A 21,001-nucleotide genomic window follows, 5' to 3' on the forward strand; every position below is an offset into this window, starting at 1 on the left:
CCTAACACAGCACTTCAGTTCACTCCATTAGTCTCTTTGCAGTTACCGTTTTGTCCCTTTCTTACACTTTTTGTATGGCAACATATCATTTATTTTACTCTGGAAATAAATTATTTTTCAGAAAATTCCATCAAACTTGAATGTTTTGTTTATTTATAAAAAGCAGTCAGCGTTTCACTGAATCAAATCATTTTTAAAAAACAACACTTAGAAAAATCTTGTAAGAACCCTTGAGGTAATAGAAAGAGGAAACAATGCATTATAAAGATCCATTACATAAGGAGTGAGTGTGCTTAGTAATGTGTGCATTGGGCTACGGTGTTGATAAAATCTTCAAACACTGCTGAAGGTAAGCTACTATCATACAGTAATGGAAGCTTTAAAAAAACAATGGTTATGAAATGTGAATTTAAAAATGAATTATAAGATTTTACTTTTAATACAGTTTTTGTTAAAGAAATTTGTGAAGGGAAAATTTTTAAAAGACAAATGTTGCAGTAGGGTTCAATATTGATTATAGCAAGTTTGTTTAATTTATTCAAATTTAGCAGCAAAATTGAACTATCCCCATACTAAATTATATATCAATGTTTATTTTTTTAAGGCAGCCTAACTCTGATCTATGACTGCCAGTATTTGGTAGATAGACCTGAGTCATATCATGAGAAACATTCCCATTTCATGTTTGTGTCCCTTGAATTCAGAGTGTGGTGATTGTCTGGTTGCTTTTTGACCCCAAAAGAAATCTTGCTTTCCTTTTGTATTCAACCATTTCCTGAAGCCAGTCAGTGTGGCTTTCAATTTTAACGCTTATCATTTAATTATTAACTCTGATATTAACTTTGCCTCTCCAGCCATGCTTTGACCAATTGGTATAGTAGTTTTCTGTTTTCTTCTATACATTTCTGGGACTGTTTTCCATGTTAATGCAATTGATGTCATTTTAGATGAGCAGACTCAAGTTTCTCCCTCTGCAATCAACCTTTTAGTCAAAGTTTGCTGTTCATCTGGATAACATCTGGAGTAATGCACTAGAACCAGCATGTACAATATTGGCAGTCTTTCATTTTTAAATAAGGGACACATGTTTGATACCAGTTTATTTTTTTTCCATAGAATGAATACCTTCACTGAATAACTTCACAATGCTACCAACTGCCTTTCAAACTGGATTAATGACATTTAACTGCTATTACTCTGAGCACAGAGCAAACATGTTCTCTCAAACATCCACAGCTGCGTGGATGTTTGAGAGAAATACAGACAAGCCAGATGTAAAAGTTAGATTTGTTTGGCAGGTAATCACATTCGTAACACATTTACAGCAGCTTATTCAGCAGGTGGAGAACAGCGGTGAAAGCAGCTGCCGGCAGCTGATCGGTCACTGTGGTGAGCAGAGGCAAAGGACATGTTGGTGTTTGTTAGCATGCTGACTCTCGACACCATGTTTGGACACTTTATGTGCATTGAATGTGAAGATTTGTCTGAGAATGTTTAACTTAAAATTTTAAAGAAATGGCATCCCTGAAGCCATCCCCAAATATTCCACAGCCAAATGCAAGCTCTTCCTTTCGGGGTGGGGGGAAGCAGGGCTTGTTGTCACTGATGTTTACACTTACGTAAAACTACCACAACGATTAATAATCAGTACATGTCATTTATTCATTCTTTGAAAGGAGAAGAGACTTGTTCAAACAACAGCTTCTAATAGTTACTATAATTTCTGGGACTTTCCGAGTGTAAATAGAAGATGCTTTAAAGTGCAGTGTGATTGCGTTTTGTCCTCCGCAGCTTGTGAAGTCTAATTATAGACCAATGACACTCTTCATGAAGACAAAAGAAGCATTGCCAGACTGCTGACAATACTCTGCAATAGGAGCACAGAATGCAGCTTTTGAGGTGCCCTTGTTGAAAGTCAGAAATGCACAAAATAAATCCACCAGCAGTCGACACAGAAACAGATGCAGGCACGGCTCGAGAGCTGTCAATTAGCCTAAAGAGTGCCTTATTGAGATAAAATGTGACACAAGCAGAGCAGGAGAATACGAAGCAGTAAATCGACTCTGGGGTCCATCGACTGCTGTCTTGCCGGTGCCGTGTGCTTGTCTCCATGTTTCAGTGACTGTTAACCAGAAATAGCTGCTGACAAATGAGAATTTAATGTCCTTCACACAGATCAGAAACTTTAAAGGGGATATAAATAAATGTGGGCTGCAAATTTAGGCAAAATTCTAAAAACACAAATTGACACAAATTTACATATAAGTCATGAGAGGGATGATAGAATAGATTGTCTCACGTGGATGCAGCTCATTATGTGTTTTGCCATCTGCACTTTTCAGTTTATGTAAATCAGACCTTTACCCCCCTGCCTGCTCCATTGAACTCATCAGATAATGTATGCGTGGATTGTGGAAGCAGGGAACACTGTCACTGTGGATTTGTTTAGACCAAAAATTGATCCATTTTCCTTGAATAAACGTGGACAAATGTCTGCCATGTGTCTGTGTGAATATGGTTTTAGGATGCGACAGACCAGTGGAGTTAACAAGGATGCTGTGTCAATATTGACACCTTACATTCACATGACATATTGTAGATTTTTGATCTATTTCTAAACAGTTTGCTCTCCACCACAATAATTACTCCTCCCCGTATTAGATGCTTAATTATTATTACTGACTAATTGTAATTAGTCAACAGTAATAATAACACACTGAGGTCAGGCAGATTCCTTTTGCATGGCTAAATAAAAACTTTAGCTAAACAGTTAGCTCCATTTTAGCTCAACATCAAATGTCTTGTTATTAAACTTTCAGTGAAATGGTCAGAGTCACCGACACATTTCAAACCTCTTCTGCAAAAAGCTGGAGATGTTTATTTATCTGCGTGTTATTTTTTCATTATTAATGAATGTATTTTTTTTGTCCGTCCTCTGCGCCTTTAAGGCTGCATGTGGTCTCGCAGCTCCGGCTGAGAGCTGTGGAGGTGCACGCTTTCAAAGTTTCACTGGGGGAATTGAGACAACGGGAGACCGCAGCGGCACGTCGCCCCGGCGGGAGACAGGAGCGCAACATCCGAGGAGGAAGAGAGACGGATCGGAGGAAGACAGAAGGACCGCGTCTCACTCAGGGGAGTGTCCGAAAAGAACAAAGAGAGAGAGAGGAGGAAACATGACAGAGCGGGTCCTGGGTTAACAGATGGGAACTAAAAGGAGGTGGATGTAACGCGGAGCTCGCTGGAAGGAAGGGAGGAAAGGAGGAGAGGAAGAGGGACTCCCGGGCCGGCGGCTGCAGCCCACCTCCCCTCAGCCATGCCGCCCGTATTCCGCTCTCTGCTGTTCGGCTTCCTAACGCTGCTGGTTGTGCTTTTTATAATTGATGATATTGCAGAAGTGGAAAAAGAAAGCGCGTAAGTAACCCAGCGTAATTCATCCAATCAGTGCATCCCCTCTCTCTGGGTGCCTATTGTTTGCAGCCCGGCAGGTTAGATCTAATCTATCTGGGCTGCGTGGAGGAAGAATCAATGAGGGGAGAAAAACGATGGGGAAAAAAAACAACAACACTCACAGAGCGAGTTACTTTCATGAACTGATTGAAGTTTGGAGTTAAATTGTGATCCCCCCCCTCCAGATTTGTAACAGTGGCGTGCAGCTGCTCCTACAGCAGCCCGCCTGTCCGCCCGGGTCTCCAAGGATTTGGCTATTTGTCTTGCAGCATGCGGGATGCAGGATACATTTCCACTATACTAGTGTGCATAGAGGCTTTGAAATTGAGAAACTGCATGTGTGTGTGTGTGTGTGTGTGTGTGGTGTGTGTGTGTGTGGGGGGGGGGTGTATGTGAGCGAGAGATTGAGCAGGAAGGAAAACCAGACTGCAAACATAACATTCGTTTTCTCATTTTATTTTCACTGCCAGATTTTGAAATCCTGAGCAATGCAGTAGAATCACTCCACATCACATTCCCCACATGTAGGCTACTTCACCTTCAATAAATCTTCTTTTTTTAAATTTTGGTGGTCATCAATAATAATAATAATAATAAATTATTTATCCCTTTTACTTTTTATTGACACTTTCTATTCCTCACTTTTTATTTTCCCTTCACCAAGAGCATTTCTTGTTTATCACGTGATTACCTGGCTGTGGCACATTTTGTAATGAGGTCACATTGGTCTGTGATTCACTGAGGGAGATGAACCAGAACCAACTCTGCATAAATGCAGCTTAATAGTAGATCATTTATAGGCCACCAAGACTGGAAAAACCATCAGGGAGTTCATCACTCCTGCGTTCAGACTGATTCTGTCGGATTGACATGGATTTGTCAGATGTGATCAAGGTCATGGTTTCTCAGAAGTGCCTGCTGGTGGAAAACCTGAGTGCACGTGTTGTATATTTACAGTAAATGCATGATGGAAGAGGTGTGTAGGGTCTCTGGAGAAAGCCTGCTCACTTCTCTGTGAAAAGAAAACCTCCCCTCAACTTTAATAAGGCTCCATTAAGGCCAGATTTCTCCTTATTACATCAGCAAATGGGCTCATGTGGGTTTCTCAAAGTGAAATGAAACCCAGAAGAGTTCTTTTCACCTTCACTCTCACTTCAGAAGCAGCAAATGCTGAATCCAGTCAAGACCTTGGATGTAAAAGTGTGAATATGAGCTGCCTGGAGTGAATTGTCATTCAGTCTAAATCTCTTTCCCACCCTCAGAAATATTGGGCTGACGAAGAAAACCAACGTTCACCAGCTCATTCCAAAACCTCACAGGTCAGAAATCTCATCTTTTTGCATGTGATAAGTCATATTCAGGAGCATCTCCCATGTACTGATTTTAATAAGTAATTTTCACAAAATAAAAGAAAAAAAAATCCACATAGGTTCATTTCAGTGTCTTATTTCAAGTACTCATTTCTCTTTACTTGAATGATTATGACTTACAACCAATGAAAATCCAAAATGTTGTTTCTTGGGAAACTTGAAGGTTATACAAGGTCAATAAAATAGTTTGTGTGTGTGTGTGTGTGTGTGTGTGTGTGTGTGTGTGTGTGTGCAGAAACACGGTATAGCTAAAATAAAGTCAGGGTGAAAACTGACCAGCACCCACCACAGTGAAAGTTAAGCCACAAAAGTTCATTGCCAAAGAAGCTGACTACATGTCAGCATACCAGTGAAAGTTTAGTGAAAGGTAAAATGCGTGGTAGACGAGGAGCACAAGCAGCAGAGATAACTGCAAGCCTGAGAGGATTGGAAAGCAAAGTCAACTCATGTTCAGGATATAGTCACAAAGCAAGAATTGTAGCTGGAGAGATAGCGACACAGAGACATATCCAGAACATGGGCCACAATTATTACATTATTTGCATTACTGAACCACAGACAACAAAACATCATTTGCTGTCCCATCTCCCTTGTATCTAGTTTGATATATTTACATTTTATGAGAAACATAATTTTAGGTTTTCATTCACTATAAATGATACCCTCCAAAACAAGAACAAATACAAGCTTGACATATAAGTTTCTCTTTTTGAACTGACTTAAATGATTAAACTTTTAAATGACATTCTAGTTTATTGAACTGCAGATGCCCACAAACCTGTAGACCCCAGCTGGGAGCTGAATGGTCCGTGTGTGTGTGTGTGTGGGGTGTGTGTGTGTGTGTGTGTGTGTGTGTGTGTGTGTGTGTGTGTGTGTGTGTGTGTGTGTGCGTGTGTGATGTTTAAGTGTCCTTTGCGGCCTTGACAACACAGTGAGTCATTGACAGTGGGTGTGTCGTAACTTTTTAAAGCAGCTGATGAAAATATCCAGCTATGTGTCACGCAGCACTGTCAATGAGATACATCTGCAGGAAGAATAATGGTGAATAAACTTTAGAATTTTTCATACAGCAACACTTCAGTTTTGAATGTGTCAGAAACATAAACTGACCGCTATCAATATCCAGACATATTAAGACGATAAGTGGTAGAAATTCCAAGAATAAACTGAACAAATATGCTTGAACTACTCAAAGGAGTTAAAAGAAGATCTCAAATGCTTATTTAAAAAAAATAAAATAAAATAAATATTACAGTAAAAACATACTGCATATCAGATATACAGTGGTGCCAGCTTCTCTGAATATGATTGTGCTTCACTTAAAGTACGGTCTATTTTGAACAAAACTACTCATGGCACGACAGGAAAGAGAAAGAGCCTCAGATTTTGGGTTAATATTTCTGTATTCTATAAAAGCTATAAAACCAAAGCAACACAGGGTTCGCAAAAATATATTTTATCAATATTTAATGTTTTGTCCAACATGGAGACCTGTTTTGGGCCTGTGACGATAAAGAACAGCTACATAATTTGGACAGAATAACCAGACTCAGTTATCAGACTTGTAAAGGTCATTGTTTTCCTTCCTTCCTTTAACTTAGAAAGGCGGCAGCACGCACACAACCAACTGCGACAACAACAATCGGCAAATATCCTTATCCTCCAACCTGTAACGGCACCACCAAACACTCATCAAACAGTTGGGCCTTTAACAAGACACTCTCCAACCTCATCAGGTAGGTTCTGATTCCTCGTCACGACTTTCCTCTTCAAGGTCCGCTGAGACGAGTCTTTTAACGAAGGCCTTGTTCTCTCCTGTCCGCAGAAAGAATATTCTCAGATTCCTCGATCCAGAGAGAGACATCTCAATTCTAAAGGGCACGCTGAAGCCAGGAGACATCATCCACTATGTGTTTGATCGTCAAAGCACCACAAACATCTCGGAGAATCTCTATCGTCTGTTGCCAACCGCATCGCCGATGAAAAACCAGTACCACAGGCGCTGCGCCATCGTGGGGAACTCTGGGATCCTGCTGAACAGCAGCTGCGGACCAGAAATCGACTCTCATGATTTTGTTATCAGGTGGGGAGATTGTGTTTTTTACGCTAAAAGGGCATTAACTGAAACGTATTAACCCAAATGCACAAATATGGATAGAATAGACTTGTTAAATAGTTTTCAGTTCTCTAGTAGCATGATGTACTTCCTGGGGAAACTCTTGCTCTGATTTCCAAACAGGACTTTTTGGAAATCAGCCTATTCTGTGTTTGTGTGATTTATGTATCATCATTTCTATCTGCCTCTGGAAGGAAAAATACACCTGTTTTCAGCTTTGCTGCGATAGCAAATACAAAAAAATGTGATTCTGGACAGAGTAGATCGGATCTAACAGAACATGCGGAGGTAGCGAAAAACTCCCTCTCATAAATCAGCCACTTTCAGTGATGGTGCATAAATAGAAAAGCAAGCAGGATGACAGCTTCAGATTCTGTGTACACGTTTACTGTGTGCAGACACGGACTCTGCTGCCTATATATACGTCCTGATGTGGAGGGGTCATGGTTGCTCTCCAGCTGCATGATAATAATATCAAATCTTTGTGGTAATCATTGGCTGAAAGCAGCAAACAGGAAATGTATCGTTTTGAAGAGCTAAGGAATTTGGTTTGGCACTCACACATGAGATGAGAAGATAATGTCTCAGCTAAATATAGGTCTCTGCCTTCGCTTGGTTTCTACAAAGTAGGTTGATGGTGTTTGAGGTATCAGGTACAGAGCAGTAACAGTGTTTGCATACCAATTTCTCCCCCAACAAGATGTCTGGTTGAATATTAAGAAGGCTTGAAACAGTACAAGATTACGTAAATGTTTTCTGTTAAAAATAATTTTATTCATTTAAAATCTCGTTTTTGAATATTTATGCATAAATCTTAATGCTTTTCCTACACGTTGATATGTTTTAAATTGCTAAGTTGTAGTGTAAGAAGATGAAAACAAATGATAGATTGGTTAAAATAAAATAAATCAAAATTAAAATAAGACTTCGAAATTCTCCATTTTAAGACTGTGAGAATATTTTCTGTGCTGACCCTCCTTATGGTTATAGTTACGATTTGATATCAAGTAGAGAGTTTTGTGTATTCATCTTGCATAGTTATGGTTACAGTTACTTCAAAAAACCTGCTTGCATTTGCCAAAGAAACTGACTCCTCAAAGCAGGCCCCTCATGAGAAACATTATACAAACCAAGATATGAAACCGTTTTATTTGAATCTAACTAAAAATGATGTGAGCCTGTACGTGTCTGTTTACTTAGTCTTGCTTTTGATTTAATCTGGTCATTTCTGCAGTTTCCTCGCTCTCTGTTGACGAGATGTAACATTTCCCGCTGTCAGATTCAGCAGCACACAGACACGCACAGAAACATTTACGCTCAAATGACTACCTTGTGTCAGTTTTTGCCACAGTAGGTGTCACCTGGAGCACATTTTGCTATGATTGCACGCCATGGAAATCAAAAGGTGAGCAAAACACCAGCCTCAGAGTTCTGGCTGGGAGCTGTGACTAATTACATCATTTACCCACTGAGATAATAACTAGTTTAGAGTTCTGGCATTTTCCTCAGAGAAGAGGCTAGCTTGGTTGTGCTTCCGGAGCACAAATTGGAGGAAAAAAAAAAAAGACAATAACCTTGAAAAGCTTTTTGATACTGGTTTCATTTACAGTCATAGAGAATCAGCTTTTTGTTTCTTCTTAAGGTGCAACCTGGCCCCTGTGGAGGAGTATTCTCAGGACGTGGGCCGGCGGACTAACCTGGTGACCATGAACCCCTCGGTGGTACAGCGGGCCTTCCAGGACCTGGTCAGTGACGAGTGGAAGGATCGCTTCCTGCGGCGCCTGCAGAACCTCAGCGGCAGCGTGCTGTGGATCCCGGCCTTCATGGCGAAGGGCGGGGAGGAGCGTGTGGAGTGGGCCCTCCGCCTCATCCTGGTGCACACAGTGGACGTGCGCACGGCGTTCCCGTCGCTGCGTCTGCTCCACGCTGTCCGAGGGTAAGATGAGGCGCGAGCACAGCTGCTGCATTTCGCGGGAGCACCTGTGAGCAGCATAATCAGGCATGTTGGCAAACTCTAATCTGCAGGCCCAGGTGGCTATTTTTAACCTTACAGCTCATCATCAGAGACAATCGGCGAGGAAACCGTCTCTTTTCTTCATCTTGGCTCCAACTCCTCTAGTTATATTTGTTTTCTATAAAATCAGTCTTTTGTTTGTCGTCGTTAATGTCCCTGTTGTTCAGAGATGTTTGACATTTGGTGCAGCATGCTTATTTTCTGTACCATTGAAGAAATTGATTTTTCCGCTTACGGTGCGTTTTAATCTGGAACTCACAGGCAGTCACCAGACAAAACCAGTCATTTGGAACATATTTTTTGCCATCACCACTAATTTAACTCACAAAAATATTCAAAATTATTATCTCTTTTCACAACCATAAACCTCCGTATATTTCAATGGGATTATATGCAATAGAAAGGTGCAGTATTGTGAAACATAAAGAAAATAATTCATGATTTAAAGATTTTTTTTACGTTGAATATCTGAAACTGTGGCATACATATGTGTACACCCCCTTCATTCTCAACACTCTTAACAGCTGTGCACCTTCTGCTGGCAAACTCACTCACATATTCAACACAAACAAACACAAACAAATTCTTACCTGCCCCATACACACATCAATGTACCAACACCAATGATCCAAATGATCAAAGGTCATACTAACACAGTATGACCTTTGACACACCCATAATAATAACACAGGTTACTATTACAGAACAGAGGTTGAAATGTTGGATGCAGATTTGATTTAATTTTGTCTAAAGATCTCAGTTTTGTTGTGGCACATGAAGGTAACCAGCTTTTCTATGTGGTATACCTGGAGTACTTAGACAAGACACATGGAAAATAAACAGAAATTCTCTAAATGTCTAATTCCCCTGAAGCAATAATCTGTAAGATTTAGTGACACCCAGTGGTCAAATAAAATATGGCAGCTCACTGAATATCCATCGAATCTGTACTGCTTTTCTGTTAAAATTTCCCGATTATCCCCAAGAGCCAGAATTTGATTTTTCACAGACATTTTGGCATACAGCATAATTACAGACTTCCATTAAGAGGGAGGAGTTTGTCCGACCTATCATGAAAGTCCAGTGTTTGGAAAATGCTTTCAGAGTTGCACATTTTCACTTCTTACCTCAAAGTCTTGATTAATAAAAGCTTTAGCTTGAAAGATTCAATCCTGGCTTTGATTTCAATCTAAATCAAAGCATCAAAACGCGCCTTGCCATGTAAAGGTTGGGTCAGGTTTTGTGAAATGTGGGCTGAAGCACAGCGCCAGTGATTTCCACAGAGGCAAAGCACTCAGATGCTCTGACTTTATCTTGGTGGGAAAAAAAAAAAAAGCAGCAGCAGGATGCAGTGGATCCTGTCGTCACTAGGAGATTGCCAGGCAACCGGCAAGAGATGCGGGATGAAAGCTTTTGACAGATAGACCTCATGTTGTCTGTCCAGTTCACACCGAGGAAGCCAGCAGCAGACAGTTGGCTTTTCACGTTCCTGTTTCATTGAGCTGCAGCTGAAATCCGATTGTCAACCATATCACTTTGTGCGTTTATGTGCTTCTAAAAAGATTAGTCTTAACTATGCTTAAGTTATTAATAAATTTGTGTTTTTCTGTTTGCAGAAGCTTTCGGAGGGATCAGGATGAAAATTTTAAATCCAATTAAGCTTTTCTATTAGCCCATCTATTTAATCAATTAATTCATAGCTGCCATTTGAGTGCAGACACTTTTTTTGAGTGCAGACACTTTTTTTCTACACCTGTTTCCTGGAGAGTTATAAAATCCATCCATCAGTCTTTCCAGACTTTAACCAGAATCCCCCTCAGCAACCGTTTTCTTCCGCTCTCTGCTTCTTTGTTCAGCAAGACTCTGCTCTGAATCATTCCAGCCTTGTTAAATGCCTAACCTCTTCTGCTGGTCAGTGACTAAATGATGTCATTTTGTCTGCTCCAACTAACTCTCTGTATTAGAAATGCATTAAAAATAAAACATAAAAAAAACACAAGCTGGACTTTCTGCTCCATGCTCTTATAATGAAATAAAATTTTTGCTGCAACATTTGGCCTCCTCATAGCTCAATATTAAAATGAATTTCTGTTAACATCATCAAATTGTTCACTAAAAGTAAATTTCTTATACATTAACATTTTAAAATGGTGTGGAGAGACTTCTGGGAGAGATTAAGAGGGCAATATCAGCATCAAGGCCAGACTCGACTAGAATGGGCTTTTTCAATTAGAGAAGGGAAAATGAGACCTTCTGTCGCTAAAGTCGCTGCCACAGAATATTGTAGAATATTACGATCAGAGTGAAGCTCATCTAATGATGGAATCAGCAATCATCCAAAACACTTCCAGTGTTTGTTATTTTATATAGAAAAGAAATGCAAACAAAGAAATGTTTGAATTAAAAATTATGAAGGTGAAATCACCTCAGAATTCCCCTTCAACAGCTCACCATCTGCACCTATGAAATTCATGAGGCATTATGTCAGGCTTGTTACTACGACGGTTAAAAACAAGACACGTCACTTTCCAAAGGTCTACAATAAACCAGAAAAGCCTTGTCCTGAGTTGCTTTTTTAAAACAATGTCCCGTTTACATGGCAGGCAGAGAGCTGCAGCAGCCGAAACGGTCTCTTATTTTGAGAGGCTCACTAGCAACAAATTCACACTAGCAGTCAGGAACTCAGAGGGGAAAACCCAGACTCTTTATGTGAGTGATGTACAAACGTTTTGCCACTTGAATTAAAACCTTCAAGTTTAAAGTGGATTTATTAACTGTTTAAATATAAACTAAAGACACAATATTTCAATGGGTTTCTTAGAAAATACTTGCTTTCTGTAGCCATGCTTACAGAACAAGTGTGCCAAAGTGACTAAAAGTTTGTGGTACAGTTTGTCATGCAAAAAACATTGTTAATGAAAGCTAAATACTTTATGAGGTACATAACAGTGTTTTTATTTATTTTATTTAATTTGTCTGCAGGCATGAAATCACATATGTTAAAACAAGCATTGTGTGTTGGGTTTTATTAAGATTTTTTTTTTTATTATTATTGGGACATCCCTAGTTAAAAGATAAATAAAACAGCTTAAAATACTGTAAGTTGTAGTGGTTAAATCTTTTTTCTTTAAATTTATCTTAACGTCCATGGAGCAGTGATTAAAAATATCAAAACAGTTGTGCTAACTTTTAAGCAGATAAGTTGAAGTCAAATGAATGCTCTGTTTTTCCTTAACTTCCTGCAACTAACAGCTGCTCCTGTTAACAGGTACTGGCTCACCAACAACGTTCACATCAAACGTCCCACCACTGGCCTCCTCATGTACACCATGGCCACTCGCTTCTGTGAGGAGATACACCTCTACGGCTTCTGGCCATTTCCTCTCGGCCCACAGGGCCGGCCAGTGAAGTACCACTACTATGATACTCTAAAGTATGAGTACACATCCAGCTCCAGTCCTCACACCATGCCCCTGGAGTTCAGGACCTTGAGCACTTTGCACAGACAGGGGGCGCTCCGGCTCCACACGGGAAGCTGTGATCTGGACCGAGGAGCACAGAAAGATCTCAGCTGAAGCCATGATTCTGACTCCGCAAAACATTATTGCTTTTCGGGTAAAAAAAAGCAAAAAAAAATTTCTGATCAAAATTGAAGGACAAATTGAATGGGAACACTGTCAATTACAGCCTTTCGTATTGACTCATTAAGCGTATTTTACCTTTAATGAGATTTCTATGGCAACCGATATCTCTTGGGGGTTTACCTGTGAGCTTCCACAAATGCAGCAAATGGTTTGTGTTTTATGTCTGGGGCTACAGGTGTAGAGAAGACACTAAAATGGGCTATTTTTCTGCTGTTTTAAAGAAAAAATGACTCTAACTGCATTTTAAAGTGAACTATTTATATTGTAACACAGCAGGTACCTGTACACACAGGAAAAATCTGTCACTTGTTCCCTGCGATTCTGAATTTATACAATACTGTTTGTAAAGCAGACATTGTTTTTTTTTTAATGAAAGCAGAGGGATGATAGAATGTCTAAGAGGTCATTTTAATACCAAGTAGTTCATAATCTGATGGACTCCATTAAATCAGTGATCTTAACTCTGACATGTCCGCCGCATGATGAGCGGCTGCTTGGTGGCTCTTGCGATGTCTCGTTGGGCCACAAGATGGAAGCACTGAATAATCAGGGACAAGAATGTACAAAGTTCTAATCTGAGCTGCTTTGTTTCTATCATTCTTAAAGAACTTTTCTAACTTCACATAAAGCACCTTAAATTCCAGTGATCCCCAGTGAACTGGAGCCAACATTTGATGAGGTTGCCTTGAGAACCAAATGACTGGATGGAAGCATGCGGTGCTGTGTGTACCTCCCGTGAGGATAAAGTAGCAGTGCGCCAGCTGTTCACATGCAAATGTTTGCTCAGCCAACACTAAACTCATTTTGCAGAGTTTCCTCGAAGTTTCTGCACTGGACACGTGAGATATGCAAGTACAGGAAGTTGTTTGCTGTTAGGAAGGCGAGCTTAGCATTTTAAAAAACATGAATGTATCAGTGACTTTCTTACAGTAAGTGAACCATAAGAATGTGCTTTAAATTTATCTGTAACTGAAGATGTTCGGTGCAATAACCCTCAAACAAGGTAGAGCATTAAATGGACGTGACTTTTTCTTGTATAGGAACTTTTGATTAATATTAAACCAGTATTTATAGAGAATGATAGATTTATTAGCATATTTAATTGTAGCTGACACTGTTCTGTGCCTATAATCAAAAAATGCCAATGTATTAAAAGGACCACCAACCTACATGTTTGTAAATACAAAGTTTCAGGATTCATGACAAAAATTGTCCTACATACAGCTTTGGCCAGAACTAACAGAAAGTTAGTTTGAATGTGAGATTATTATTATTATTATTTAAACATTTTTTTCAGGGTGGAGTGATTATGCATCATCCAACTATGATAAAATATAATTAGGTGCACAAATTATTTTGGTTATGGATTTTCTCTAATTTATACAAGGTCATAAGTATGCATGCTGACTCAAATATATGTAAATGCACCCACTATTATGTCAATAACAGCCCACCAATCTGAAATCCCAACAAGGTACCGAATGACCAAATTCCCTTATTTTAGCCGTCAGGAAATTTCGACAGAAGCTTAGCAAAAATAAAAATTTGTTTATCCAACAAATTCTGCATTGTTAGAAAAACAATTCCAAATTGTTTGCCTAAATCTAATCAATTCAAAAATAAGTTAAATTTTAAATCAATTAATTGGCTGAAGTTGTTCCATAAGCTTAATTTTTATTAAGCTGGTGATTTTTTATTTATTCCAATACCAGTGTTAATGTGTGCTTGGACACTGTAGTAGTCGTGTACATGGCCGTCATGTTGAAGTTTTCACCACTTATAGTTGGTAATTTGATGTTAAATGCCCCTTATTCTGAATGAAGAAAATTCACAGTAAAGTTGTGTGCAAAAATTCTCTTTTTTTGTCCCTTATAAAAACAATGTTGTATAAATGTTTCACCCTGTAAAAAGAGCTCTTTAAATAAATCATTGATAGTCCAGAATGAACGGAAATCAAGACTCACTCCCCTCTGCGTCTGTCTTGAGATTTCTGTAAAGAAGTAAACAGACTGTATACACACAAATACGCAAAAAAGTTCAGACTTGAGGGCTGACATTTTCTTTACGTCACTAAGTATTTATTGTAATGGCTGTACAGCGAAAAAAAAAAACATTTTGTGGCCTGATTAATACTTTTGTACTTCCCCTGATGTTACGCTTCAGCAAAAGGTTTGTAGAAGCTGTTTTTTGTATTCCTAGTAATCAATTTGTGCATTTTACTGCAACAAAAATGCTCCCATTAAAAAGAATTAGTGGAAGCATTTGAAATATTCCAGGACCTTCTCTGCAGCCCAACAAGATGCCTCTCATGCGCTCGCAGTCATGTGATTTTTCTCTGTATAAAAAAAACAAAAAACTGTTTTTTAGAGAGCTTTTTGACTAGATGCGACTGCTTGCTCGCATGTTGGCCTTATTACCTCGCCAATTAAGTTAAGAATAGACATGAAAGTTGCACCGGAGACGTCAGCAGACTGGAGCAATGAAAGGTTTATTTGTGAGAGGCTGTCTGAGGTTGGCAAATATAGAAACATTCTGTGACCAATGCTATTAGGGTTAATTAACCCAGAATCTGCAGCTTGCCACAGTTTGAACACTTTCTATCATGTTGTTCTTCTTTGAATGATGTGGAGATTGTGTTTTGTTACTTTTTCCATCATGTACAGTGTCTGTCATTTTGTATTACTTTCTGAATCTTGGCAAATATTATCTTTTGCATGGTTGTCTTGCCTTGTGCGCGTTTCAATGTTTAGTAGGACTTATGGACACTTGGACTGCTCAGTTGTGACAGTGTGAATGTAACAAAAGATCCAGACTTGGAAATATTCGAGCCTCTCCCTTTAAAGAGTCAACACTTCAAAAAAGGTTTTATTCCAGTAGTGTTGTAAAGACATGGAAACTGAGGGAACAGACCGGTTTACACACAACATCTGTGTCAAACTTGTTTTCCAGAAACTTATAAAACTATTTAAACATCTTTTTTTAAAGTCTTCACAGCCACAACTGATTTGTTTTAACAAGAGTAACTTTGTGTAGCAGATGACTCAAAACTAATAAATGTCTATAATTAAGATCTCTGCATGAGGATTTTTCCACAATTTTACACACATGATATATATGAAAAAGAAAAGATTACATGACAATAGCAATGGTACAAGCCTGAGAGACATTTACCTGTTTGCCAGATTTCTGGTCATAGAGGAGAAGAGTATGATTCAAAAGTTAAAAAAAAACAACAACATATGAAGTGGTCATGCACATTTTTGGAAACTGAAAAATGATAATATCCAGTTTACAAAAGATAGACTAAAGAAGACATTCAGCATAGGTCTGTATACATTTTTGGTCCTATGAGGATTAAAACAGATTGAATTTTCTCTGAACATGACAACAATTTTCTTGAAGGAAAAATAAATCAGATTAGAGTTGGTCTTAGCAGAATTTGATTTAAGCCCCTCTTTCCAGTTCACTTTATTTAAGTAAATAAAATTGCGTAAGAAGAAACAGCAAAATTAAACTTTGACTTAGATAATGATCAAACTTTTATTTTTCTTTATGTAATTATTTAAATCCTGAAGAAATTTAACTTCAAAAATTAGTACTTTTTTCAAACTCTCAAAAGGTTTTAACATTTATACCAATGCTTCATCCAAATAAAACATTTGCTTAGATCAAAGAATTTTGTCAAAGTCAAGTTGAGGGCTTTGTTATTGCCAATCAAAAGAGCAGTGGGACAGCAGTTGTGATGCTGTAGCTTCTATTACAGTATAAACCGAACTAAAGGCATTCCCCTCCATCTGAAGCATAATGTTGGCAATTGGAAGTGGTACCATCCAACTAACCAGTTTATACCTTTCTTACTACATCTCATATGCATGGCAGCCATATTGGATATAAGATATCTAGTTTTGAGATCAATTTTCACTTTAGAGGGCCCTCTACTGGTTTGGGAGCAGCTAAGCAGAAGCTGAGTCTCCATTGTTAAAGGCTGGCTCTGGTGCGCTTTCTATTAGACCAAAATTCTGTTAGATGTGAAATGTTGGTGGCTGCATGGTGTGCTATCAAGTAACAGCTTGAATTAAAATAGAAGGTCATCAACACTCACGTCAGCTCTAGAAACATATCCAGAGTCAGTTTTGTTGAATATTGTGCAGAGGAGAAAGTCTTTTGGTAGATTTTGCACATTTGGATTACATTTCTAAAAGGATTTTAGCTCGGGAGGTTCATTGTTAAAGGTGTATTTTTGTTTCTAAAAACATTTTGGATAAATGGAAATTGTATAAGCAAGTGTAGCTAGCAGCTTGAGCTGGTTTGTGTTTCTGTAAGCTGTAACTGTTCAAACAGCACATTATTTATGGACGAGAACAAACCCAAGAGATTAAACTCAACTAATAGCTTTCAAAGGAGGGAGACGCTTCATTTTTGACCAGATATTTGCAGCAACCTTTATAATTATCAGTATATCCATGGTAGAGATGGGTAAAAAGCCTTAAAACAAAGTCATATTTTCTTGCGTAATCTCGAATCCGCTGAGGCAAAAAAAAACATCTTATAAAAATTTGTCCACTTATGAAAATTAAAACCCATTTGCCTGAGTTGAAACGTATGCTGCCTTGTCATTCTTGTCATGAGGAAAATGAAATCCATATTCCAACATATTTACACCCAAATGAAGCTTAAAGTTTCTGACAACCATTTAAAAGTTCCACTCTGATTAATTTTAAGTCACATATGGCACAAGACCCATTTTAAAAAAGGGTGCAATTAAAGCAGATTGGCTTTAATTGTGTGCCTTGCATGATGTCTCTCAACCAAATACATAAAGAAGAGCTTGCAGCTTTTTATTTTGTGAAATTCTGCAAGTGAGATCCATAGCTATTCTGTAGCGCTATAAATTTCACTTTCAGTACATTTAACATTTTTTTCTCCTATATTATTGAAGTATACTCATGTTAAAGAATATTAGTTTGAGAGGATTTTTATTCTCTGAAGTGAGATTATGCTGCTGCAGTACATGATACAATAATTTTCAGGCTTGTTTTTTTTGCATCCCTACGATTGACACTAACAGGAGTGGAGAGAACCTTTATAGCAGTCTTTTACTAAACATGGCATATTTTAGGATCCTAAAGAATGCTTCATCTTGTTTTGGCTCTGTAACACTGGCGACATGTTGTCATGGTGTGTCATGGTGTTTAATCGTTGAACCCGCTGCGTTTCCTGCACTCTTTATGACAACCATTCACATTCATAGCAAACAGATTTAAAGAGACATCCTGAGAGTATTCCTAGGTTAAAATTGACAACACTGACTGACATCAGCTTGATAGCAGCAAAATGAAACTGAATCTGAAACAACACAAACACTGCAGACAGAAACGTTAGTAAGCCTTTAACAGTACATATGCACAATAAAGTGGTTAGCTGGCATAAATAAATGGGATACTGAAACTCAAAAGCCTCTTAGGAGGTTTATAGACAAAACAACTATCCTGCATTATATTTTGTGCTTCTGATCTTTTTAAACCTTCACTGATAATTAATACATTTTTCTTCCAGTTAAGCCATTCTGAAAAACTTTGGTTCCCTCAACCTGCACCTTAACATATTGCAGTTCAGGTTTAAAAAGTATGTCCATTAAGTATTAAATTCAAAATGAATAATTTTGTTTGTCCAGACCACTTAAAGTTTGGTGGATATGTGACGTGTCTTATTTTAGAAACACTGAGCAAGTCATCTAGACAGTGCGATAGAACCCTTGCACAACAAATAAATGACATCTGTTCATTTTCAACGCAGGTAAAACACGAGTAGAAATCGCTGGCGTGACGACACTTGGACGGCAAAGTCACTGAAGTTTAGATGAGGTGGGGAAAAAAGGAGTTACCAAAACAACAGTTGCCCCACATGGGATTCACCTGTAATGAGAGGAGAAACTGTTCTTAGTCTGAGAGGCTTGATTCTTTGTGACACATGAACACATGATGAGAAGGAAGGAGGCTCCCGTCTGATTTGGAAGTCAGGAATGTCAGGTAAACAGGACGTCACATCTTCCTTTAAGGAAGTGAATTTGTGTGCGCTAGCTGAGGAACAATTGAAAGCGCGGAAGGGTGAAACCTAAAGTCAACAGCAAAGCTGAACTAAAACTTAAAAAGAAGCATGTTTATTTGAGTGCATGTTAAAAAGAGCTGACTTTAATGGTTGTCGGGGGTTATATTACTTTTCCAAACGTTCTCTGCGTAATTAAAATGATCCAGAGTAACAAAAGGAGGCAGTATGCCAAGAATTTTATCAGCAAACTTTAACAGTCAAAGCAGAAGTACGAGTTGCTTTACATGTAGGGAAACTCCACTGATAACACAAGAAAACTATTAGTAAAAAATAAGTAAGTGCAAAAAGTATTACAGCTTCAGTTTATTCTGGGTTTGTCTTCAGGTTTACTTTGTAGGAGGAGCATGATGTGTTTTTTGGGGGGGCCATTCTCACATTTCCATTGGGAAAAAAAGATCATGGCTTCTAAAACGCCTCAGTTGTGACTAACTTTTCTTTCATTGTTTCTTTGTTTATTCGTTTATTTAAATCAGCATGCCTTCTGAAAATTTCTCATTTGTACTTACTGAAACTCGGAGTGTGCATTTAAAAGCTACAGAATTTTTCTGTTTAGTTTTTTTTAATGTTGAAACAATCTGTGTATCCTATCATCTGAACGGAACCGACCTGTATTTGACATCAAAGAGGGTCGAGTCGTCTTCGTCATCATTCTCCTCGTTCAGAGGGGCCATCTCCACCCGCTCCGCCGGTGTGGTAATGATGTCGTACTTTCTCGTTTTCCTGATTTTTCGGCCAGATCTATGTGACAGAAAACATGCGAGAGAAACTTAGAGCACTAAAGTTAGTCAGAGCTTCTGTTTATATAAAACCATTTAATCACCTTCTTACCCAACCATACGCTTTCCTAAAATGGCATTAGGAAATTGCAGTAGCAAATAATGACCAAGAAAATCTACTAATCTTTCTTAAAAAAAAAAAAAATAGCATATCAATTTTTAGAGGGTTACAGTTTTAAAACTGCTTAAAATTTGCTTCATCCTGTTTCGTGAAGCATTTAGACTTAAGACTTTAGAGTTCTTTTAGTATCTCTGGTGTTTATCTCAGATTTTTTGTTTACTTATAGTTTGATCACCTTCATTGTGTCTATGAGAGTTTATCTGTTTTTAACCTCTGCAGAGCTCTGCACTCATAGAAAAGTTCAAATTAAGTTTGGTTGACTGACTGATTACAGTAAACTGTCTGCTGCGGGATCTAACCATCAGTCTGTTATTCTTATGCTACTTTATAAAGTGCAGAACCACACAAATCTATATTATCTACAATATGCAATTGGAAAGTATTACTATTCAACGTTTATTACATATTTTTGTTAATTTGTATATAAAGAAAAAACTATCTATTAATTGCATTATTATATTGTAACTTTATTTACCAATTTTATGTTGTGTTTCATTACTTTAGAATATTTTTTTCCTTCATTACTGTTTAAATACTACAGTGCAAATATCCTAATGTCTAAAAAAGTACACATGAATTTGCAAGAGCTGCGTGTTAGGCAACAGTTTTATTTACAACATGACAAACAGTTCTCTGTCATGCTTCTCTTTTGATTTAACAATTGATTGAAAAATCATCATCTACATTATATCTCAGAGGATATAAAACTGCCACAATAATTCCAGGTATCACAGTGAAAACAGTCCCTCTAAGCCTCAGAAATGGTTTGGGAGAAGCCTACCTTATCACTTTGATGACCAGGCATGTGATGAGCGCAGCTGTCAACACACAGATGAAAATAACGACGTTTTTCAGAGTTGGCAGGTAAGTCATCAGAGGGGAGATCCGGGATCCCACGGCACCGTGCGTGGCGTTTTTACTCGTCGGCTCATCGTGACCGAGGATGATGGACGTGGATGTTGAATTCTGCGTCGCAGATGAAGAATTCGGCGGTTCGCCGCTGATCAGACAGAGAGCCGCCGCAATAAAAGTTAAAGCAAAACTGTGCGTCACGAACATGATTAATATTTATAAGGGTATCAGAGGCTTCAATAGTTTTTTTTTTCGCTCTCTCTGTCTCTCTCTCTTTTCCCCCGAGCAGCAGCTGCTACATTATACACTCGTCAGATATCTATATACACCAAAACGCGCAAGGTGAGACGCAAGAATCCATTTGTGCGCAGGTTCAGGCTTCTCTTTAAGTTGTAACTTGCATGAGCTTCCGGAAGGTGTCTTCCTGTAGGTGAGTTATTGCAAATCCTTTCCCGAACTGCGAGTATGGATGAGGGGATTATCCGCCTCCGGAAGGGCTCTGCGGGCTGGCCCTCTGCTCCCGGTGCTGGAGAGGAGAGTTATGTGGGCTGGT

The 21,001-nt window shown here is 38.6% G+C and overlaps 2 protein-coding genes across 4 annotated transcripts; one reads left to right on the forward strand and one right to left on the reverse strand.

Annotated features, from left to right (window-relative positions):
* The first annotated feature begins 196 nt into the window (after window positions 1-196).
* On the forward strand, window positions 197-15,012 carry st8sia2 (ST8 alpha-N-acetyl-neuraminide alpha-2,8-sialyltransferase 2). 2 transcript variants are annotated; one of them, XM_055053500.1, is made up of 7 exons: window positions 197-349; window positions 2,949-3,411; window positions 4,710-4,766; window positions 6,419-6,553; window positions 6,643-6,900; window positions 8,576-8,869; window positions 12,216-15,012. In XM_055053500.1, exons 2-7 carry the CDS (start codon window positions 3,314-3,316, stop codon window positions 12,520-12,522), a joined length of 1,149 nt encoding a protein of 382 aa, XP_054909475.1. In that variant the 5' UTR covers window positions 197-349; window positions 2,949-3,313; the 3' UTR covers window positions 12,523-15,012. The 2 variants fall into 2 exon arrangements, with proteins under 2 accessions (XP_054909475.1, XP_054909555.1); XM_055053580.1 differs by lacking the exon at window positions 4,710-4,766.
* Window positions 15,013-15,427: 415 nt separating this feature from the next.
* fam174b (family with sequence similarity 174 member B) lies at window positions 15,428-21,001 on the reverse strand. Of its 2 annotated transcripts, XM_055053777.1 has the most exons (3): window positions 20,378-20,999; window positions 19,306-19,437; window positions 15,428-18,506 (listed from the first exon to the last, which is right to left on the reverse strand). In XM_055053777.1, the coding sequence occupies exons 1-3, from the start codon at window positions 20,653-20,655 to the stop codon at window positions 18,503-18,505; spliced, it is 414 nt and encodes a 137-aa protein (XP_054909752.1). In that variant the 5' UTR covers window positions 20,656-20,999; the 3' UTR covers window positions 15,428-18,502. The 2 variants fall into 2 exon arrangements, with proteins under 2 accessions (XP_054909752.1, XP_054909664.1); XM_055053689.1 differs by lacking the exon at window positions 15,428-18,506 and having other exon boundaries at window positions 19,287-19,437; window positions 20,378-21,001.

Source organism: Poeciliopsis prolifica, unplaced genomic scaffold (genome assembly GCF_027474105.1).
Source record: "Poeciliopsis prolifica strain line A6 unplaced genomic scaffold, Auburn_PproV2 SCAFFOLD001, whole genome shotgun sequence".
Classification (NCBI taxonomy): domain Eukaryota; kingdom Metazoa; phylum Chordata; class Actinopteri; order Cyprinodontiformes; family Poeciliidae; genus Poeciliopsis; species Poeciliopsis prolifica.